The sequence below is a fragment of the Rhopilema esculentum genome, chromosome 16 (assembly GCF_057945365.1).
Source record: "Rhopilema esculentum isolate cy_ngs chromosome 16, ASM5794536v1, whole genome shotgun sequence".
NCBI classification, from domain to species: domain Eukaryota; kingdom Metazoa; phylum Cnidaria; class Scyphozoa; order Rhizostomeae; family Rhizostomatidae; genus Rhopilema; species Rhopilema esculentum.
The window spans coordinates 210,847-231,598 of record NC_142830.1 but is presented as its reverse complement, the minus strand read 5'-3'; the positions used below and the strand labels follow the sequence as shown (position 1 = coordinate 231,598).

The following is a 20,752-nucleotide window of genomic DNA, read 5'->3' as shown; positions in this document are numbered from 1 at the left end:
TCACTTGTACTTTCACCGTTGCGGTGAAAGCCTTTACAACGGCATTGTTAACATGTCACTTGTGACGTCAACCGAGAATTTTAACAACTCCTGGCGATAATCTTGTTTCCGCTTCGGGAAATTCCCGAGTCCTGGCTGTGACGTATTTGACGGATAAAAGTGCAAATATCAGAAAAACGGCGAATCTAAGAAGAAAACTTTTTCCAGATTTGAAGTCAGCGACAAATTTTGCATCGAATAAGCCAAAGTTGTTTTTGCGTGTCAGTTCTCCTTTAAAGGACAAGTGTCACGCTTTTGGCGCCAAATTTTTTTTTCTTTTAACTTAAAGTAAAATGCTGTATGAGAGTGTTGTTGAAATATTTTTCCTTTCTGATTTTATTTTCCTACTTAAAAACCCTTTTAAAATTATCGCGGGAAATGAATCACGTGACACCGTGACGTAGATTGTGATAATCTGTTATTGCTGCTACTGGTATACAGTGCAATATTAATGTTTACAACACGCTTCTAAACGAATTTAGTTCGTCTGGACCTGTCGCATCGTGTTTCGAAAACTCTCTATCAATGATAGGAAAATTATCACAATGTACGTCATAGGGTCACGTGATAAAAAGCAAAATCGCGCCTCCTGCGCCCCCTGATTAGAATTTTTTGTTCTAAACCAGGAAAAACTTACTTCTAAACGATGATCTATAAGTTAATGAAAAGAAAAGATAGGGTGAAAAGTGTGTCACTTGTCCTTTAAATACAATCGAAATACAATGTACGCATCAAATATCATACTTACCATACCTGATAACTGATATCTGATACCTGATAATTTGAGCATAACTGATATCTTAGCACCATAATGCATGAAAATGAAATTTTCTTAGAAATTCTTAAATTTTAGAAAATGAAACACCGACACATTGTTACAAATAGATTCGAATGCCATAGTGTAAATCTGTATGACATACATATTGCCCTGTATGTTGCCCTGCAATCAAATTTTGGTAACATTCAGAAGCTGTTGAACTTCTTTAGCCCTAGCCAACAAAGATGAGAAATTTTTAACAAAATTATATTTAACAGTGAGGCAGGCAACGACTTCATGGACCTTTGTCATTATTGTCTCTAATATTATTTTATGCTAATTATTACTTAGAATTTTTTTCAATTGAGTTATTATTTATGGGCCCCTAAAGCCAAGGGCCCCCGGGTCAGTGACCCCCCCCCTCCCCCCTTTCCTCAGCACTGTTAATCATGCTTATTGATTACTATCAGGTCGAGCAGCATGGAAATCACTGATCAGTTTCAGCATACTGTCTTCCAAGCCTCTTTCTCAAGCACAGTTTGATTCTGGTGATGTGATGTAGTGATGTTGTTGTTGGTATTTTCCACGTGGATTATGTGCCAAACAATAACACAAACAATGCTCAATACATAAATGATGGTAAATTCGACCAAATGTTGGAAATGTAGCTCCTTTTTCATCATCTTTTGGCATCTGGCAAGCTAATAAACGGCTGTGTCACGGGATATGCCAGTGTTGCATAACAACTTGTGGCAACTTTCTTGTCCTCACGTGAATTGTATGCAGGTCTCCAATGAAAGCATTTGTCATATGTTTTCTGGTACTGGAAAGAGCTATTCTCTTGATCTTATCGTATACTAGCGTATTCTTGACGCCCTTTCTGTAGGTGTTATGGATGCCTTTGGTAACGTGTACCCGACTTTACTGGGATGTTTTCTTATTATACTCATTGGCTATGTCTGCGGCCGAGCAAGTTTGATATCAGCAAGCCAAGGAAAAGGAGTTGAGCTGTACATCACCCGTGTCGCCTTACCAGCTTTGCTGTTCAAGTCACTTGTGGAATTAGACTTTTCTAAAGTGGACTGGAATTTTTGGTTTGGGATTCTCGCAGCGAAAGCCATTTTGTTTGTGATAGTTGCCTCGCTAACTCTTCTCGTTAGCCAACCAATGTCAGGGAATCTTGGAAGAGCAGGGTTGTTTGCGATTTTCGTCACGCAATCAAACGACCTAGCACTTGGCTTGCCCCTATGTAAGTCAGAAGCCCCTCTTTATAAATATTTATTTCTTACAAAGAATTTTACTATGGGCTGGAGTCAACGGCGGCGCCAGCCACTAAGCTCTGGGGGAGGGGGGACAAACCAAAGAAATTTAAGCCACACCCTTTTAACCTCCAGAAAATGCCCTTCTACCAACAGAGAACGCCAATTTTATCCGAAGGGAACGCCTATGACTAACTTTTGTTTCAATATTGGCAGTTTGAAAATCATAGGATTACATCACAAAAAGTATGGGGTCAATATATTACCCCTCCCCCGAAATTTTCTCATCGACTTTAGACGAAATACAAAATCGATTCTGCTGAGAACTGGGGGGGGGGCGTAAAGCACAATCCTTGAAATGCTAAGTGTCACGACCCCCTTTCTTTCGAAGACCATACAATGCATGGGAAAACTTTGTTTCCAGCATGTGAGGAAAGCCCAATCAATAATCTAGTATTCTCAAAAAACTCAAAAATCTCAAATAATGTTGAGAGATTTTCTCATAAAACAATAAATCCTTGCCAATCTATAAATTTACAAATATTCCTTGCCAAACAAATATGAGGTTTCCAACAAATTGCCTATGCCACCTGCTCCTGCTTCTAAAGTGCCCCATGCTCTCCACAGACAATAAGAGCATCAATTTGGTTGGAGCTTAGCAAGCTTTCCTTTATAATGATACATATTACAAAAAATTTATCTTGCTGTATTAGTGGTCATTAAAGGCCCACTTGAGCGAAATCTTCAGCAAATTTGTCAGTGATTGGAATGTCCTCTGTTCTTTCTGGGCATGGGCAAATTTGGTAGCAAAATGTGAAGGTTGTAAGGAGTTAACCTTCTACAAAATAGGCCAGTTTCCACTGGAGCGAAATCTTCAGCAAATTTGTCAGTGATTGGAATGTCTTTTGCTCTTTCTGGGCATTAAGCAAATTCACTAGTAAAACTTCTCAGCAAACACAACTTTTTTCTGAAAGGGAAATTTTGTTGAGGAATTTGCTCAAGTGGACACTGGCCTGAAAATAGTTGTATGTTGATAATTCTATAAACTACTTAACTGCTAAAAGGAACAGCATTGCAGAAGTTTCTGACTTTATTCAAGCATTGTAAGATTTTTTAATCCATTGGACTAGAATGTGAATTGATCTTTAAGGACATTACAGTTCTTTATAGTCTTTCTTTTTGCTTTTGTTTTGCAAAAGTTTGTTCCGTTGAAAAATTATTTTCTTTTTGTAGTTGATGCCATCTACAAAGAAACACATCCTGAATATGTGCAATACTTGTACTTGTTGATTCCAGTGTCAGTAGCTCTCTTGAACCCAATTGGATTTTTAATGCTTGAGTTTCATAAGAATGCAAAGGAAAAAGGCAGCAAGCCCCGCAAGTTGAAAATAATTTGGACAGCAGTGAAAGGTGTTATTTCAAATCCGCTGGTGTTTATGGTGATAATGGGTATTGTCTTCAATTTTGTTTTGAATGGGACAAAGTCTTTTACTGGGTTTGACAGACAGCATTGGTTTCTTTCTCCATTCCTCTCGGTTGTGGGAAACTCTTTTGGAGCTACATCTTTGTTTTATTTGGGACTCAATTTGGTTGGCAACATGAAAAGTTTAAATGGATTCACAATTATTGTTCCTTTCCTTCTTGTTTTCTGTAAAAGGTGAGGCTTTTGTTTGTTGTTTTTTCTAAGCTTTGCTCTTCTAAAAACCTGTGTTGTTGATACCTTAACTTTGCATTATATTGATACACTAAGTTGCAAGTGAATCGAATTGTCTGATAAAGACAATAAAAACAATGTTTACACTGAGTAACCTATTAAACACACAAATTGCTTTTGTCAACAAGGGCCCTTTATTAAAAAAACAACAATATATTACACAATATGCATATCGTATATCATCATAAATCCAGTTTTCATCTGATTTTGCCCACTCTAAAGCGAGTGGTCAGATAATGACATATTAAACTAAATTTTGGTTGTCCAATTAATTTTTTTAGTCAAACTTGGCAACAAAAGTTTAAAAGCAAAGATAATGTAAAAAATTGAATTATGATTCATTGAGAAATATAATTTTTAAGCAGATGCTGGTTTTAATTAGCTTTAATATAGCTAGTAGTGTATGTTTACCAACTTAAAACAAAGTAAAGTAAATAATGTGATTGAACAAGAGAAATATGTTTTGCCTTGTTGATTTTGTTATCATGCCAAGGATCACATTATTGCTAATCTTTTCAAGGTCCTCCTCCTCTTCAGTCTTTTTATTTGCTCAAACATGCAATAATCTTCTGATTGGCTCCACACAGCTTGTTTGCACAGTTTTGCTTTGTGGTTAAGGATCCCGTGCTACTACCATGGCATACAAAATTTGTTATGCAACCACAGTGAATGCTAACACTTTGACACAGCAAAAATGTGGACAAAAGTATTGAAGTGGGGGTAAAATAATTTGACCTTAGATTTTCAATGGTAAAATAATATAAAATCAACAAAGTGATCTGGATGATTTTGTTTCTTATTCCTCAAAACCTCTTTTCTGTGTAGCAAATGTTGGTTTTCACCAGATGAAAGATTTGATACAAATGTTATCAGAGTGTTACTAAATCATATCTTAAATAACATGTGTAAGCTTAGCACATATTGCATTAATGTAGCACTTTTTTCATTGTATTTTTGGGGTGGTAAGAGTAGGAGCACAGTTTCTAGCATTTCAGTTCAAGTTTTTATTGCTTGTTTTTTCTTATCTGTAGCCTCATATTCCCTGTGATAGCAAGACAGGCTGTATTCTGGCTGCACAATAATTCATCTGTAAATGATACAAGCTTGACAAGTTTTGCATTCATTTATGGGACGCTTCCAACTGCACCACCTGTTGCTGTCTATTCCTCAATGTATGGAATTCATGTGGATACTGTAAGTTTGATTTTGTTTTAACTTAGCAGCATAAGTTCTGCACTGTCTAATGAAATATGATACCACTGCTACAAATATTTTATCTAACCAAAATTCAAAAAGCCATATAGCAATAGATATAAGAGTTGTTGGATAACTTTGGGAAGTGCATTGAGGTGAAATAATGAAAATGATAGATACACATGTATTTTCAGCCAAAGCCAAAAAACTGAGCTATGGTGATAGGACTAACTTTAAAGTTTTTGGTATCAAAACCCTTTCTTTTGCATAAACTTGTGAGATATATGGTTCTGAAATGAACTCAGAAATACTTAATGTTTGCTTGGGTTTCTAAGAATGCCCATTTTCATTGCAAGGATATTGCTGTCTATTTCCAAGAAGTGCACCGGCTTGCACTGCCTTTTTGGTAGAGTGGGCAAACAAAACCCACCCTTGCTTCTTTGGTTACAGGCAGTTTTTGTTATTTTGCGATAACTTTTCTGCCTAAGTCTCTGATGCATTTGAAAAGCTGTCTCAAAATAAAAAAGGTCTTTTGGTGTGAATCTTCCCAACTGAATTTCTTTTGCCTGCAATTTGCACTAGCCACTTCTGATTACCGTTACAATTCAATCAAGCCCTTTTCTTGAATAAGCCCCTCTCTCCAACAGCAAGTTTTGAATAAGCCTCTGACAGAGACTTAACTGAATTATAGCGGTACCCTGCATTAAAGGAATAGACAGATCCTGGTGATCAGTTTATCTTGAGGAGTTTATCCTGATGAAGAAGACATCAAGGAGATTATGGATAATGTCAAATATTGCCTATGAGCTGATCTAGAGAAAGTTAAGGCTACGCGAAGGGACATTATGTTCGTTGGTAACATTAAGTGTTGTTATAATACCCAATTAGCCAAATTCGAAATAGATATTAAAAGAGGGACATCTGACTTTATGCAAGTTGAAGACACTGATGACATAGAAGTAATTTTGCTGTAAAAATTCTATTGTACCTAATTTGTTAAAAATTAATTGTATCTTAAATGTGACAACCTCCATCATAGTTTCCAGCAATTGTCTTGAAGGGTTTATTTACATTTCAGATTGGTACAAGCATGGTACTGGGAACATTCCTCTCAGCTCCGATCATGTTTGTTTCTTCCAAAATGATAATGGTGATGAGCTCTGAGAGTGATGAGATCAGTCGTGGTTTTAATAAAGCACTTTTTGACACTGGCATCCTTAGCACTGTTTGCTGCGTATGTTTGCTCTTTTTTTGCATTTGTCTTCTATTCAACTTTTGAATCAGTTTTTTTATATTTTACAAATATAAGGGCATACTATATGACAATGGCTCATAGATTTTAGTGGAGCCATCAATTGTACTCAATGTAATTAGTGGCGTTGCTTGACCTTCCAGACTAGAGGGGTGGAGGGTCATCTATTGTATAGAAAAATGTACAGATGAAAACATAGTGGAGAAGAATTTAGGTACTTTTTCACCTACTGTTAGATGATTTTACCATCAAGCTAAGGATTTTGAAGACAAATTGAAGATTTACTGACGAATTACTGAAGTATTGGGTGGGGGTGTAAACCCCCCCCTCCCCCCCCATCTCCCCTAGCTACGCCCCCGGGTGTAATTATACTACATACATTACAATTTATTCTTCTATATTTGTCAAAAAACAAAATTCGAGTCTTCCGATACTTTTTGCTCGAACAAACATTATCATGTCTTACCTTCCCTTTACTTGAGTCTTGCATGGACGCTTGTAAATAAATGAAAAAATTGTTTTTGTGGCAGGTCTGGGTGATGATTGTTTTATTCACAACCAAGTATTACAGGCGGCTTCTGCATCAATGCACATTAACCCTCATCGGGTTTCAGGTCTCTTTTAATTAATTCTGCTGTTTGTTGCTATCATTTTGGTAATTGTGTGCTGATTAAATCATTCTTTACTCCGTTTGTCTGCAATCAAGCATTAAATCAAATGTGAATACATTGTTGTTGAAAGGGGTGTAATATTTAAGATTATAACAACTTTTTTGCTTACTCTTTATTATTTGTTTGCATATTATCGGGCATGTTTACGCAACAAAGAACAATCTGATTATAATGGCCACAATTAATTTCATTGTTATTTTATTCTAGTTGTTACCATGTTTTGTACAAGTTTTCAAGTTAGTAATTGTGAACCTTTTCAGCTCCTGTTATCCCTTGCAATGTCATTGTCAATAAACGTATCTATTAAAGATGGGTATCACGTGCTTCTAGCCGTTTTTCTTATTGGCTTGTTTGGAACTACTGTCTGGACAACCTTGGTGTGCTATGCGTTGACAGCAGTGAGGTGCCAAGGGGAGAGCGTTGCTTCACGAAAAAAACCAATTATCTTTATCTGCGGCATTTGGTAAGAATTACCCTTCAAAAGTTTGGAATTTTTTATAAGTTCTCTTGACATTTTTGCAGAGGTAGTAATGTGAGGTATGCAACATTGAAAAATAAAATAGAGATTTAATTCGACAAGTACATGAGAGTTCAAAAATTTTGATTGAGGTTTGAAATGACGAAGTGACTTTACCCAGCATTTCCAATCTGCAGCAAATGTCAGCAAGCATCAGAAATTTGAATTCAGGGCGATGCACTATAATATTCACATGGCTCAAAGTTTCACCAAATGTCGGCTTTAGATAATTTTTCGGTAAAAAATCAGATCATTCTTGAAACGTTGCTTTATATGCTAGAGGGTTGGGTTCTATTTTATATTGAATTATTTCGGCCTTTTTTATTTAATTTGATGACTTTTGATGATATATCTTTGTCATGAATAAAGTTCTAAGAAAAAGAAATCAAAGCAACTGAGTTGTACTACTATGAAACATTACAGGGGAACTGTCTAGACATTTGAGGAACGTGTTTTCAAACTGGCTCAGGATCGTTCTCCTCAAAAAAGTTTTCAGTACCTTCGCAATACTCTAAAAAACCGCTGCAATGTTTTACCTAGTAGCAACAAATCATAATTCGTTATTCGCCAACTTTGTTGGTATCAAACCAAATTTGAAGACTGTGATTTAATTAGAGATTTCATCTTAATTGTGTTTGTACTTTTCTTTTAGTTTTCCTTTAGCCATTGGCATCAGTCTAGCATTTACCAAGGCTGGATCTGACCTCGAAATATCTGGGTTGCAGAACAATGCTTCTAAAGTGCTCAATCCCTTTTTAGAATATATCAATGGAAACGTAGGTTTTTTCCTTAAAACCTTCATTCTTCATATTCATTACCTTTGATTAAGTTTAAGGATGCATCATAGTTACTCTATGACGTCGTAAGCATGGAATATAAGTAATGCCCCCCCCCCCTCAGAGTAAAGTGTAATGGCAAATTAACGCTTGATAATTTTGAATTTGTTCTGTCGTAATAAAGTGTAAAGTGTGAATCATATTTTGGTCTTATGCTTGCTGCATTTGATAGGAAAATTGAACTGAATGCATTTGTTTTGAAAGATAAGACTTTGCCTCAGACATAATGTCTGAAGCTAAAGATGAAAGCAGCATATGATTTTGTTATTTTCTGATTTCTGCATGTTGTCATTAATTGATTACCTTCTGCTCATTTCAGAAAGTCTACAATTGGTTTCATGGTGTAACGCAAGTGATTTCTCTTCTTTCTTGTGTGGTTTTTTTAATCATCCTGCAGAGGTATGACAAATACTGTCGGTGCAGAGAAATGAGCGGAAGTGACATGGAGCAATTAGCCATCAGCGAAACGGCTGCGGAGGAAGGTTTTAGGAAATCGTGAGCATTCACTGTTTTATGTGTAATGCATAGATTGGGGCTTGACATCTAAGTTTGGTTAAGGTAGATAGCCACGGCATGTAAAAAATAAACTGAATTTGTTGAGCTGAGTTCAGTTGAGAACATTTAGTCGCAAAAAGAACGTAGTTGAGTTAAAGCATTGTAGTAAAGTATGCCAAAAACAATTTTGTCGAGCAATTGCAAGCAACTTTTAACGCGCTTTACTATATCACACCCACTCGTTTTTTATTATCACAGAAGAATTAAACCATAATTAAAAAGGCACATACACGATCAAAAATCTAAGAACAAATTTTGATCGTGTATGTATGTTTTTGATTATGGTTTATAAACACATTAAAGATACCAAGTTATCTAAATGTTATTTGTCATGCAACACACGGGATCTCATAAAACCCTTGGCCCAAAAAGCCAGTGACCGAGAAGAACATGATATTAGCATCGTTTTTGTCTTTTTCATTCAGTTGCAGTCGGTGTCAGACCCTATGCGAAAAAATGAAGGATATAGAAGATTATTCCGAGGGTAGCAGCTGTTGCCATCAATATGACGAAGAACAGACACAAAAAGAACTCTACTCGCATGAAAGAGATGAATCACAAAACCCCGATAGCAGGAAAAGAGTTTTCGCTAAGAAGAAAATGTATGGAGCAGTGCCTACCTCTGATACCGGTGATATTCAATACGAGGCTCTGAAGGATATCGAAAAGATCACCTTTGAAGAATATCTGCAAGGAGATCGCCACCAGCTTAGTCGCCACGTCATTCTCGTTCTATTTCTGTGTTTCTTCTCAGTTTTGGTAAGTCCTGTTTCTTTCAATCTAAGACCTCGAAAAAAGATTTGCTGGCAATCTTTTATCCAAAAATAAACAAGATCTGTATTAAATTCTCTTTTAAGCTAATTTGTCTTCCAGCACATCCTTCTCTAAAGTCATCCTATTTAATATCATTTTAAGAAATGGCAAACGTCTGCCATGATTATGTTGTGGATTTTCAGTAGGCCTTTAAATGTTTTAGAACTTTGAAACATTTAAAAGTTTTAGAACTTTGGAACATTTTGTCTGTTTTAGAACGTGTTTCTTTGCTTCGAGCGTTTGAAACAAAACTGCCAGGCGCACAGAGCGGGCATATTCTTGGAAATAGAATTCCTTGCAGTCACATGCACAATTGGCCAGGTAAAGCTCCCTTTCATTCAATATTAGACTAGTATCATGCTTTCCTCGACTGTATCTCAATCTTTACACTTGAGGTTTCAAACCGTTAGCAAAGTATCCTCTTAGTTATTTTTGATCTTACAACCTAGCATTCAGAAGATCATCATAATTTTCATCTTGCATCAAAAGCTACTTTCTCGAATGTGTACTTATTTCTGGTCGTTTATTTTCATTTTCGTACTTTTCATGAAGAAGGCCTGTAAAACTTTACTTGCAATTTGATATTCACCCATTTGGTATCGATCTTTTTTGAAGCTATTTAACTTTGTACCCTATAGCAATAACTACCTGAAAGATTTTACGACTTTAGATTAAGAAGTCTATATGTGGCAATTACAATTTCTTTCTTTCGCGCAGGGTCTCCTGTCCTTTGCTATTTTCGGTTTCAACAAGATATTTTTCAACTTGTTGTCCTTTGAACGGTAGGTATTTTTTTTATTACTATCAACTCCTTTCCTAAAATTCACTTTTTATGTATATGATATCGTTAAACATTGTTTGCGGGAAATAACCTTGAGACTGGATAAATAGATTAAAGGGAGGAAAAACTGACATCCTTTGATAAGATTATTATAGAAGTGATGCGAGAATTTAGGCCATCTGAAGTACCTCGTTCCTCTCTCGTACGAAACCTGAATTAATCTGTATAATTTTGGTCTATATGGCATGCATGTCATGCATGCATAATTGCAGTTTTGGCCCAAAAGATGCTATTCTACGATGTCTGAGTTTTTTGACACAGTACCTTATGTTTATCAAATTGGAATTTATCATTATGACACACAGCCATATTTAATCGATGCTTGTGGTACTTTTATTTAACTTAATCAGAGAACGAATATTTCAATTATATACCACCAAATATCACTTTACAGTTGAAGCACACGTAGCACTCCTGAACAGTGACTGTTGGCCTTGCCATTGCTATTTATATGAAAGGAATTAGTGCCTATCTTTCATTTAGCGAGCAGGACATTTTAAGCATCAAATAGTGATTAAAGGTCTATTCACATCAAATTAAGAATGGTTGTAGAGACTAGCAGAAAGTGCCAACTGACAACGACAGCTCACCCTGTCGTTAAAGTTTTTAAGCAAACTTACTCAAATTTTTTAATTTCAGTCTCGGCTGTATACAACCAGGATGCATTGCCAAGAAGATACAACTGGAACCATTAGAATATCTTGACCAAACAGTCAAAGATATTTGCTTGAGGTTTCGAGCCCATCATCTCGAAAACTGCAGAAAAGATCTAGTTAGCGACCTCAGGTTTGTCTCAAACAGTGTTCTATTTTGCGCCTAATTTCAATGCGGTAGATCAAGTGCAAAATTCTTGAGAAGTATTTCTGACGTCGTTTACTTTTTACTTTTTTCAATTCATTTTTGTATTTTCGATATTTATGTGTTCTGTAGGTTTCACTTCCGATCATACAAGAACGTATTTCGTGGCGATCAAATGGTTGACTGGATCATCGAATTCGGTCTCGCGAATACAAGGGCCGATGCCGTGTACTACGGCAATTGCTTACTTAAAGGGAGGATAATTCAACATTGCGTTAACGAACATTATTTTTATGATTTGCCCTATTTCTATAAATTCTGTTAGGTACACAAAATACTTAACTCGATATTAATTCGCATATTACCACAAGATGCGAAAATTTCCTAATAAAAAGTTGATGCTTTTCTAAAGCGATATTTCCAGTATTTGACAATGCTGTGTCCATGTGTTACCTACTTTGCAGTACATTTAATGTACTATAAACCAGTGAAGTAGCCGTAAATTCAGAGTAGCAGCCATTCATTCAGTACTCCGCCATCGGCTTCTATGCTCTTCCTTATCACGTGTGACAATCACATGGATTTTGCCTTTATTAGTTTCAATTCATTATGAAATGAAATATTTCTCGCTTGTAAGGTAAATTAAATTGTAAGTAAATAATGGAAGTATATTGGATTTTGTATGCTTATTGCGTTAAACGCGTCTGCTTCTGCAGTTTTTTAGCCGTGGTTATTCTTCCGGCACCGGGTCTTATCACATTTTGGCTATTCATACGGTAGGCAAGTATTTGCGCACGAAACATACATAAAAGGCCCTGGAATAATAGCCTGATAACTAGCCCATTTACGTTGTTCACAGTGTTTTCTATGCAGCCCATTTGCTTGAATTTTTCAGATTTCAAAAAAGCGCACACAGAGCAAGCTCTGCCATAAACTCAAGTGGCAACCCGACACGATTGTGGTGATCCCCACCCCCACTTTGGAAAAATTCATAGTTTCTATTTGATTTTTCAATCATCTAAGGTTGCTTTTTGGCAAATTTTCATATTTGTAGGCAAATAATGGATGGTTCACCAACTTTGTCGGCAAGTTGGATCGGCCCTGTGGTTCACGAAATCGATTAAGCAATATTTCTAGTTTCAGATATCGTTAGCAACGATAAATCACACAGGCAGCCAACATTTACTTCGTTTGTATGAGCCTTGCAGCACCGGCCTAACATCGCTTACAAGGTCTGTCAACGAATCTCGAATGAAATTTTTCAAGACAAAATTATTAGGTGTGCGCAGGCGTCAGACTGTTTTCGTGCGCAAGTAGTTGATGCGCATGCATGCCGGATGAATAGCTGAAATGTGATGAGTTCCGGTGCAGGAACAATAACCACGGCATTTTAAATTATCTTCTAAGTAGCGTTGTCTATTGAAGATCAGGACACATTAAAGCATTAATAACCATATGAAATTAAGCACCCCCTCCACCACATTTACAATGAAAGCATATCACAAGTCTTCAAACAAGTTATTCATCTACACGTCTGGTCTTTTGTCGCCACAATTAATTTTTGAAGTTAATTTTTTAGCTCAAAACTGCCAATATTCAAATATCAACGCAGGGTAATAGCGAGACCCCTACGTAAACAATCACTTTAGAAAACTTTAAAGGCACTATGTCCCATCAATCAACCTTTTATAAATAGAGGTATGTTTACAATAGAGTAATTATGTGGACAATTTTTGTCCGAAATCTTTGTCAATTTTTTGTTGTGAATGAGCAATATTGATAAAAGTTTAAAACATCGTAGGTCTTGGCATGGCCATCAATGTAATAATTATTTTAATAATCATTGCACATAAGTTTAAACATCAATGTAATAATTATTTCCCTGTTATCAGTTCCACGGTCTTCCTTGTACAAAAGACCACGATATATGTATTTTCGTACCTATTGTTGTTTTTAAAACACGTTAAATTGTCACTGCTATGTTTATTTTGTGGGCAGCCTAATTTTATTTTGTGGGCATGTAATTAGTATAAAAATAACTTGCCTTGGGTGAGTTGAATTTGCATTGTTTAACTGTGTATTTTTTCATAAATTTTCGCAGTCTAACCATGAGAGTTAATATCAATTATTTGTTGTTCGATCTTTTGTGAATAGGAACTGATTGATATGTTGAATATCACCACAATTAAGCTGGTGAACATCGATCGATGTTTTTAAAAACATCAGCAGATATGTTCATTGATTTTGTTGGAAATCTTTGTTTAAATAAAATTCTGACATTATATGCTCTGAAGAGTGTCAGACAAAAAGCTGTCGTATTTTCCAAAATGTTTGCTTTTTAAAAGTCATTTTCGATGCCATCTTCAAAGAGTACTCGTCGTTTCAACCTAATCAAAGTATTAACCTCAGTTTTAACCTCATCATATGCAGTTTTTAGAAGGAACCACTTTAAAAGGAAACTACATGCAGAAAGCAGAAAAACTAAAGAACGGTTTGTACTAAAGCAAAATCCCTAGGCAACTTTTCTATTCTTGTATATTTTTATCATTGCAAACAATCAAGAATTAGAAAGCCAGTTCCACTCATTTGAACATCAATTGTGTTTTACGAAGGTAGCTATCGAGTGTCTCTGTGTAATTTCGTTTTTTTTTTCATTTTCCTTCTTGATTGAATTTTCACTTATTCATACATCAAACATTCTTTAAATTTGTTATTCAACTTGCTTTCTAGCTACATTTAAGAATTTAGCGAAACTAACATAGAAAGTAAAATATATCATGTGCAATTTTCATTGCACCAAATGTGCAAAAGAGGTCCAAAATAAGGAGCTTCAAAAACTAGGTCTTGGGCAAGGTTCCTTATAAAGTAAAAAGTGTGTACTTAGCTTAAGCCCAGGCGAAATTAGTGCAACATTTCGTGCATTCAGTGCAACATTGACGCCAGTTCCTGGCTAGAGACAATCCCTGCCAATAGTCCTAAACTGTGCCTGGTCGCAAAGACCGATACCGCACCCCTCCCCCTCAAAACACTTTTTATTGTAGCGGGTCATCCATAAAGTACGTACGCAGTTTGAGAGCAACTTTTTGACCCCCTCCCCCCTTGTACGCACGCGTACGCTTTTCATATACCCCCTTTTTGCGTACACTGCGTACGCTTATATCTTTTTAACCAAATTTCAAGGTATAATGAAAATAATTGAGAGTTTCCAGGGAAATTCAGGTATTTGTACATATTGACCATTCCTTGTTATAATATATGTTAATGCAGTTGTCTAATTTATGCAATCGTGTGAAGCACATCGATGGATGGAAAATACGCAATAAACTTCCCATTAAAATCTCTGCCATATGAACAATGAATGAACAAGCTTGCAAGGCTCAAATTTCCGGTTTAGGAATTTCTTAAGGTACGTACTAAATACCAACTACACCCCCTCCCTTGTACGCAAGCGTACGATTTTTGGTCGACACCCCCTAAGTGCGTACGTACTTTATGGATGACCCCTTTTTTATTTTATTAAATTCTTATTTCAACACAATATCCCATCAGAAACCTAAATACAAGTTATGATAAGCTAAAAAACTAATAATGGAAGGCAAAATTTTAAAAAAGTATTTAATAATGTGTGAATTGAATTTGACGTCTGATCTTCCTGGGAGTCGTGTTTTAATTTGGGCTTTCTGAGCTCTTCAAAAGAGCTTTTAGTTTTCATTTGAATTGATAGAGCGAGGGGATCTCCCTTAGTTCTATGGGTATTTCGTTCCAAGCTTCAAGACCAGAGAAGTGGAATCCTTTTTTTCTGTATTCTCGAGCTTAAACTTTGGGATGTCAAGATTTATCGAGATCTTCTGTTTCTTTTGCTATAACTGTAAATTTCAATCCTCTGATTATATTTGTTCCAGAGGCTCTCAGGGCACTGTTTATTAACTCTTTTGTGTGTCATGATAGATCTTTCAAAAGAGATAATCTGATCAACGCTTAGCCAATCACTGTTCCAGGGGTCATTTTGTTTGGCATTTTCAATAATTGAGAATGCCCTATCCTGTAGACGCTGAAGCATTTGTAGCTTCGTGTTTGGCAGGCTACCCCAGACAACATTTTCGTATCGGAGGTGACTTTCAGCCAGCGCATAATAAATCTCACATAGTTTCTATCGTGGAAGAATGTGCTTCAGTTCTTTCAACGCAGACAGACCACTTGCTACTTTTCCTTTCAAAGATTTAAAGTGTTCCTTCCAGTTGAGATTCTCGTCCACAATAATATCTAGAGGTTTACTTTTTTAACTCGCTTTATTTCTGTGCCATTAAGTTTCAGAGGAGCTAGAGTTTCAATTTTATTTATTCTACGTGGATAGCCGACAAGCATAAACTCATTTTTTTTAAGGATTTGCACTAAATTTATTGATCCTCATCCACTCAGAAATATTTTCTAGTTCCTCATTCATCATTTGAGTAAGCCTGTTAATGTCTTCAGGGACTACTGTCGTGTGTGTACCATCAGCATACATGCTTGCCGATGAAAACTTTAAACATTTTTCAAAGTCATTAAGGTATATGATGAAGAGAAGTAGGTCTAGGCATGAACCTTGGGGAATGCCACATGCTACCCCTAAGGGCTTGGAACATTCACCATTGATTCTGCAAAATTGTTTACGTTGGGTTATGTAGGATCGAAACCAGTTAATCACATTGCCCTGTACACCATATCTAGAAAGTTTTTCGAGCAATATTTTGTGATCCACTGTATCGAAAGCCTTTTTTAGATCCAAGAACATGGTCATATGGATCTTTTGAGAATCAATATTGTTAAGCCATTCATTAGTACTTTTTATTAAAGACGTGATAGTTGAGTGTAGCTTACGAAACGCATGCTGATTCCTTTTTAGCAGTTGTTTCTCTTTGAAATAATCAATCAGCTGATCGTGAAGTATTTTTTCAAGAATCCTTGAAAATATTGAAAGCACGGATATAGGCCTGTAGTTATTTATGTCCCCCCTTACACCTGATTTAAAAAATTGGAGTCACCCTTGCAAACATACCAGATATCTAGAATATTACCTGCGGTGAGTGATGAGTTGTATATTAGTGTAAGGGGGAGGGCAATAAATTCGGATGCATCTTTAGCTAATCTGACAGGGATTTTACCTGGCCCGCTGGCTTTGCCGTTTTTCAGCCCCGTCAGTGCTTCTAAGATCTGCTGAGTATCAACTGTTTTGAAATCAGTAATCATAGAGTTATTGTCACTTATTTTGGCAAGAGGGTCATCAGTCGATTTTGTTTTCATTTCGTCCGCTAGTTTCGGACCAACCGATTTCGCTATTATTAGTTAAATATTTGCCTTCGTAGTTTAAGCTAGTAACTGATATTTTCGATGAATTTCTGTCCAGCACTTTGTCAATAGTTTGCCACATTTGTTTAGGATTGTTTTTGTTTAGTTAGACCTGAAAAATGGTCCTGTATCTTGTTTCTTAATTTCTTTATGTTACATATACACATCATAGTGTTAAATATCATTGTTATCTGAAATGAATTCATTCGAATGACCATCGAACTTATCGAACTTCTTAACATTGCATAAAGCAACATTGTTCGGAGGGGAAAAGGGGCATCAGTATTAAAATCTTCAAAAACTTATTGTAGTGTTCCAAGAGGTTTGGCAGGCATAGTAGTTGACACCCGGATGTTCTTCGGGCGTAAAGCAGAATTTGCTTTCAAAGTTTCGAAACATCTATTATTTCGAATATCCTTTGGCTTCTCTGTTTCGTAGCGAAATATTAATGACCATGTTAATTGATGATAGGGATGTTTTCTAAATTCGAAATGAAAACCTTGTCTTCGGCAGGTTTCAATAAATATACATAGATAAATATTTGCGCAGGTGAAGATTGGAAGATGATCGTTCTAATGAACTCGTACATTGCCACGATATTTGTTTGTTAAGTGTGTATATATGAATACACTCGTGATTCAAACTACTTATAGGAAACTTTTTGTAAAATTTGAAATCTGAAATTAAAGCTTCAATTGATTTCAAGCTACTACAGTAAAAACCCGCATAAAGAACCTGTTTTTATAAGAACCTAGAGGCTGAAATTTAATCTGTTTTAACCCCATAATTAAGAACCCCCAAGAAGCTGAAATTTGGAAAGGTTCTTATATATACATATATATATATATATACATATACAGTCGTTGCTTTATTGATGAACCTTGATTACTCTGATTTAGAAATAGGTTCTGATTTTGTAGAATAAATAGTTCAGTCTAAAAGGTTATATAGTGGGCTGGCATCACTTTGCATAATAAATGCTTCAATATTTTGACAAATGAATTATTTAATCTAATTAGCCTGATATACAACATCGTTCTTTCCATCCAAATTCTTGTGAATTATTTCTTCAAATCTGGCAAAACAATGTACCAGCAAGCACAAAGAGATCCTAATGGCAAACAGAGTTAGGAGCGGCATGGAGGGAAAATTAAGAATTTTTTCGAAACTTTTGGAGAAAACTGTTTGCCTGATTACCACAAAAGGAACTCAAGCAGAGGCACCTACCCTCGAGGGGCTGCAGAATCAGCTGACCCTCCTACCATCTTCCAAGAGGGGCAGAGGGGGCAAGAAGTGCCTTAAAATATAAACTCCTAAGAAAACATTATAGAATCTCATTTGATGGCTAGTTTAGCAACTCTCATTACGTTAATTTAAATTAGAAATTTTTCGTCAGAAGACGATAAAATTCTTCAAAAACCAACGGCGTCTTATAAGATATTGGATACTGACAATTTTGCCCATCGTCAGAATGAGGGTGTTTTGCTTAATGCCTTAATACAAAAACACGCTACATGAAAACAATTACTTGATGTAAACTTTATTCTTGTGATTATTATTTTCTTTTTTACACTCAAAGCAGACAATCAACGCCAGCCAATTTATAATTGCCATGATTTCGTACTTGCATGGAAAAAAATTTGTCAACACTTTGCCTAGGTTTAGAGCCTTTCATTGCAAAAATTCCAGTTTTTTAGTTGGAACAGACCCATGCAAATATTCTATTTTGCATCCTAACAAATAATCGATTATAGTAGTGGAAAAAATCTACTATTTACCCTCAATACCAGCACTGCTCCTGCTGCCTTAATCGTGTGCAGGCACCCTTGGACAAAGGATAAGAAAATTGCACCTCCAAGACGCAACTACATATTTTGAAGAATTAATAAGCAATGATTTATTTTGCCGAATGAAATTTGCCAAAAAAACCAAAAGCCATACACAAGAATCTTTCAGCCTGATTTTATTAATCTCTCTTCATGTAGGAACCAAAACAGGCAGGTTTCAAAAAGGAAGGTTTTTGTAACATGTTGGTTTTTACTGTACCAAACATGGTAATACACGATAGTAGGGTACAGTAATAGTGGTCGGATGTGGTTGAACCGAGAGTGTGATAATACCATGGCATTCACAACGGGTCAATACCTAGTTGCAAATTGCAAATCGCTACATTTCTTGGACTTCCAATAAACCATGTCGTATCGTTGGTAGCAATTGCATGTTTACATTGCCATCGACATGCTAGTCCTCGAAGTTTCAGAAACTATTGTTCGACTGTATGCAAATAACCTGCTCATGTAAAGACAGCTGGAATAATGGTGTTGGCCACCATACTAAAATGAATTACTCATTGGTCAATAACTGGCTAGGCAGATTACACTCTGACCAAAGTCGCTTCTAGAACGGCATCATCGGCACATTTTTGCATCATTAGAATACGTAGACAAAATCGTAGTCTCGCTATAAACCAGGTAGAGATGCATTCTCCTTTACACATTTGTAGCCAGAAACAGCAGGTTTAACTCAATTTAAGTGCATGAAAAAATATTTGTATCGTACTGAACTGTGACCAAAGGGTGAGGAGAAACAACAACGGTATAGGCTTGCAATCACGTCAAGATGCTCAGCAGCAACAGTTCACGATCAGATCTGCAATATTTCCATACAGATGACCCAGGCCACCGAATAGCCGAGACTATTGTTATGGCCATCATATTCATTATTGGGGCGGTAGGTAACCCGGTCACTGCATACACTGTTGTAAAAAATAAAAAGTTACATAACCTACATAATTCGCTGACGATGAACATCATAATCGTTGATTCATTGGCAACTTTCACGATTGTACCAACTCAGATTGCGACTCTTGCATACGGCAGATGGCCTCTTAACAACGTTGCATGCCAGGTAAATGCATTTTGCATCATTGTGCTTTCCACTTGTGCCTTGTGGACCATTCTGTGGCTTAGCATCCTTCGCATTCTCTTAATTTCAAAGCCTACAAAATACGCAATACTGGTTTTGCCAAAGTACATGGTACCAATTGTGGCATCAACATGGATCGTTGCACTTGGCCTTGGCTGCATGCTCTTTGCGACAGACAAGCTAGCATTCAAACCCAAGTTCGCTGCGTGCTTCTTTTTCTTTACGTCAGTTGGCGAAATGTCTGCCTTTATGATACCGTTCATAATTGTTCCTACTGTCATTTTGTCTTCGCTGAGCATCGCAATATTTAGAAAATTAAAAAAGAACGGTAATTCAACCTCTGCACAGCTGCAGAAACATTCAGAAGAAAAGGAAATTGCCAATAACTACCTAATGCTGGTTTTCGTTTATGTTATATGTTATTTTCCTGTATATATCATTGAAGCTGAGTCTGTGATTCTCCAAGACGTGCCTTTGCCTCACTTTGTCTACATGTCTGTCACATTCCTTGGATATTTGCCATTTAGTGTAAAAACTCTTGCATATATGTTAACGAAGAAGGAATCCAGAGATAAGCTGCGAAGATTTTTCAGGAAAACAAACAAAGTCACATTTCACGAGGAAAACGAAAGTGGTGTGCAAAATGATCAGGGATGTCCAGCAAACAAAAGAAAGATAATGGATTCAAGCCAGCTATAGCGTCTTTGAACAGCAATTTTACAAAGTTTGCTGTCCATTGCGGACAAACATTGTCGGATAAAGCAAGGATTTAACTCGATATCTTGCAATGTAAAAGAAATCGTATTATTAGTTTAAAAAAGCAGAATAAAGAAAGGTGATAAGACCTATCCATTGATCTAAACAGAAATATATTACAATAGATTTTGCAGAAATCTATCGGTTTGCTTAAGATCAACCAAAGCTCCGTTTTACGCCACCACCTTACCCTTCTCTTAGTATTCAGTCTATGTAGTATTTTCTTTGAAACCGTTCCTTCTTTATTTGGTCTAATGGCCCTGGAATAGCTCTTGCTCTTCTAAAGATTTTTCCCCATAAGTATTGTAGTTCGTAATATGTGTTTGTAGATTTTTACTGGATTGCAACATAAAGAAAAAAAGAGTTTAACATAGCAAGTACGGCTTTTTTTCCAAAAATGCAGCTCTTTTCCATTTAGATTAATTCTAGAAAATACTTAAGATAATTTAAAATACGTTTATTCTACCTTACTCAATAATAGCAATATCTTTATAGAA

General features: G+C 36.2%; 2 protein-coding genes across 2 annotated transcripts; both read left to right on the top strand.

Moving 5' to 3' along the window:
• Positions 1-1,321: 1,321 nt before the first annotated feature.
• On the top strand, positions 1,322-13,488 carry LOC135682139 (lysosomal cholesterol signaling protein). Its single transcript, XM_065196884.2, has 13 exons — positions 1,322-2,045; positions 3,289-3,712; positions 4,801-4,963; positions 6,042-6,197; positions 6,746-6,829; positions 7,147-7,349; positions 8,056-8,179; positions 8,559-8,734; positions 9,220-9,553; positions 9,824-9,928; positions 10,325-10,389; positions 11,088-11,234; positions 11,379-13,488. The coding sequence occupies exons 1-13, from the start codon at positions 1,688-1,690 to the stop codon at positions 11,569-11,571; spliced, it is 2,532 nt and encodes an 843-aa protein (XP_065052956.1). The 5' UTR covers positions 1,322-1,687; the 3' UTR covers positions 11,572-13,488.
• A 5,705-nt stretch (positions 13,489-19,193) lies between these two features.
• LOC135682140 (G protein-coupled receptor 183-like) lies at positions 19,194-20,198 on the top strand. Its single transcript, XM_089112902.1, has one exon. It carries the CDS (start codon positions 19,194-19,196, stop codon positions 20,196-20,198), a length of 1,005 nt encoding a protein of 334 aa, XP_088969028.1.
• Positions 20,199-20,752: the final 554 nt, after the last annotated feature.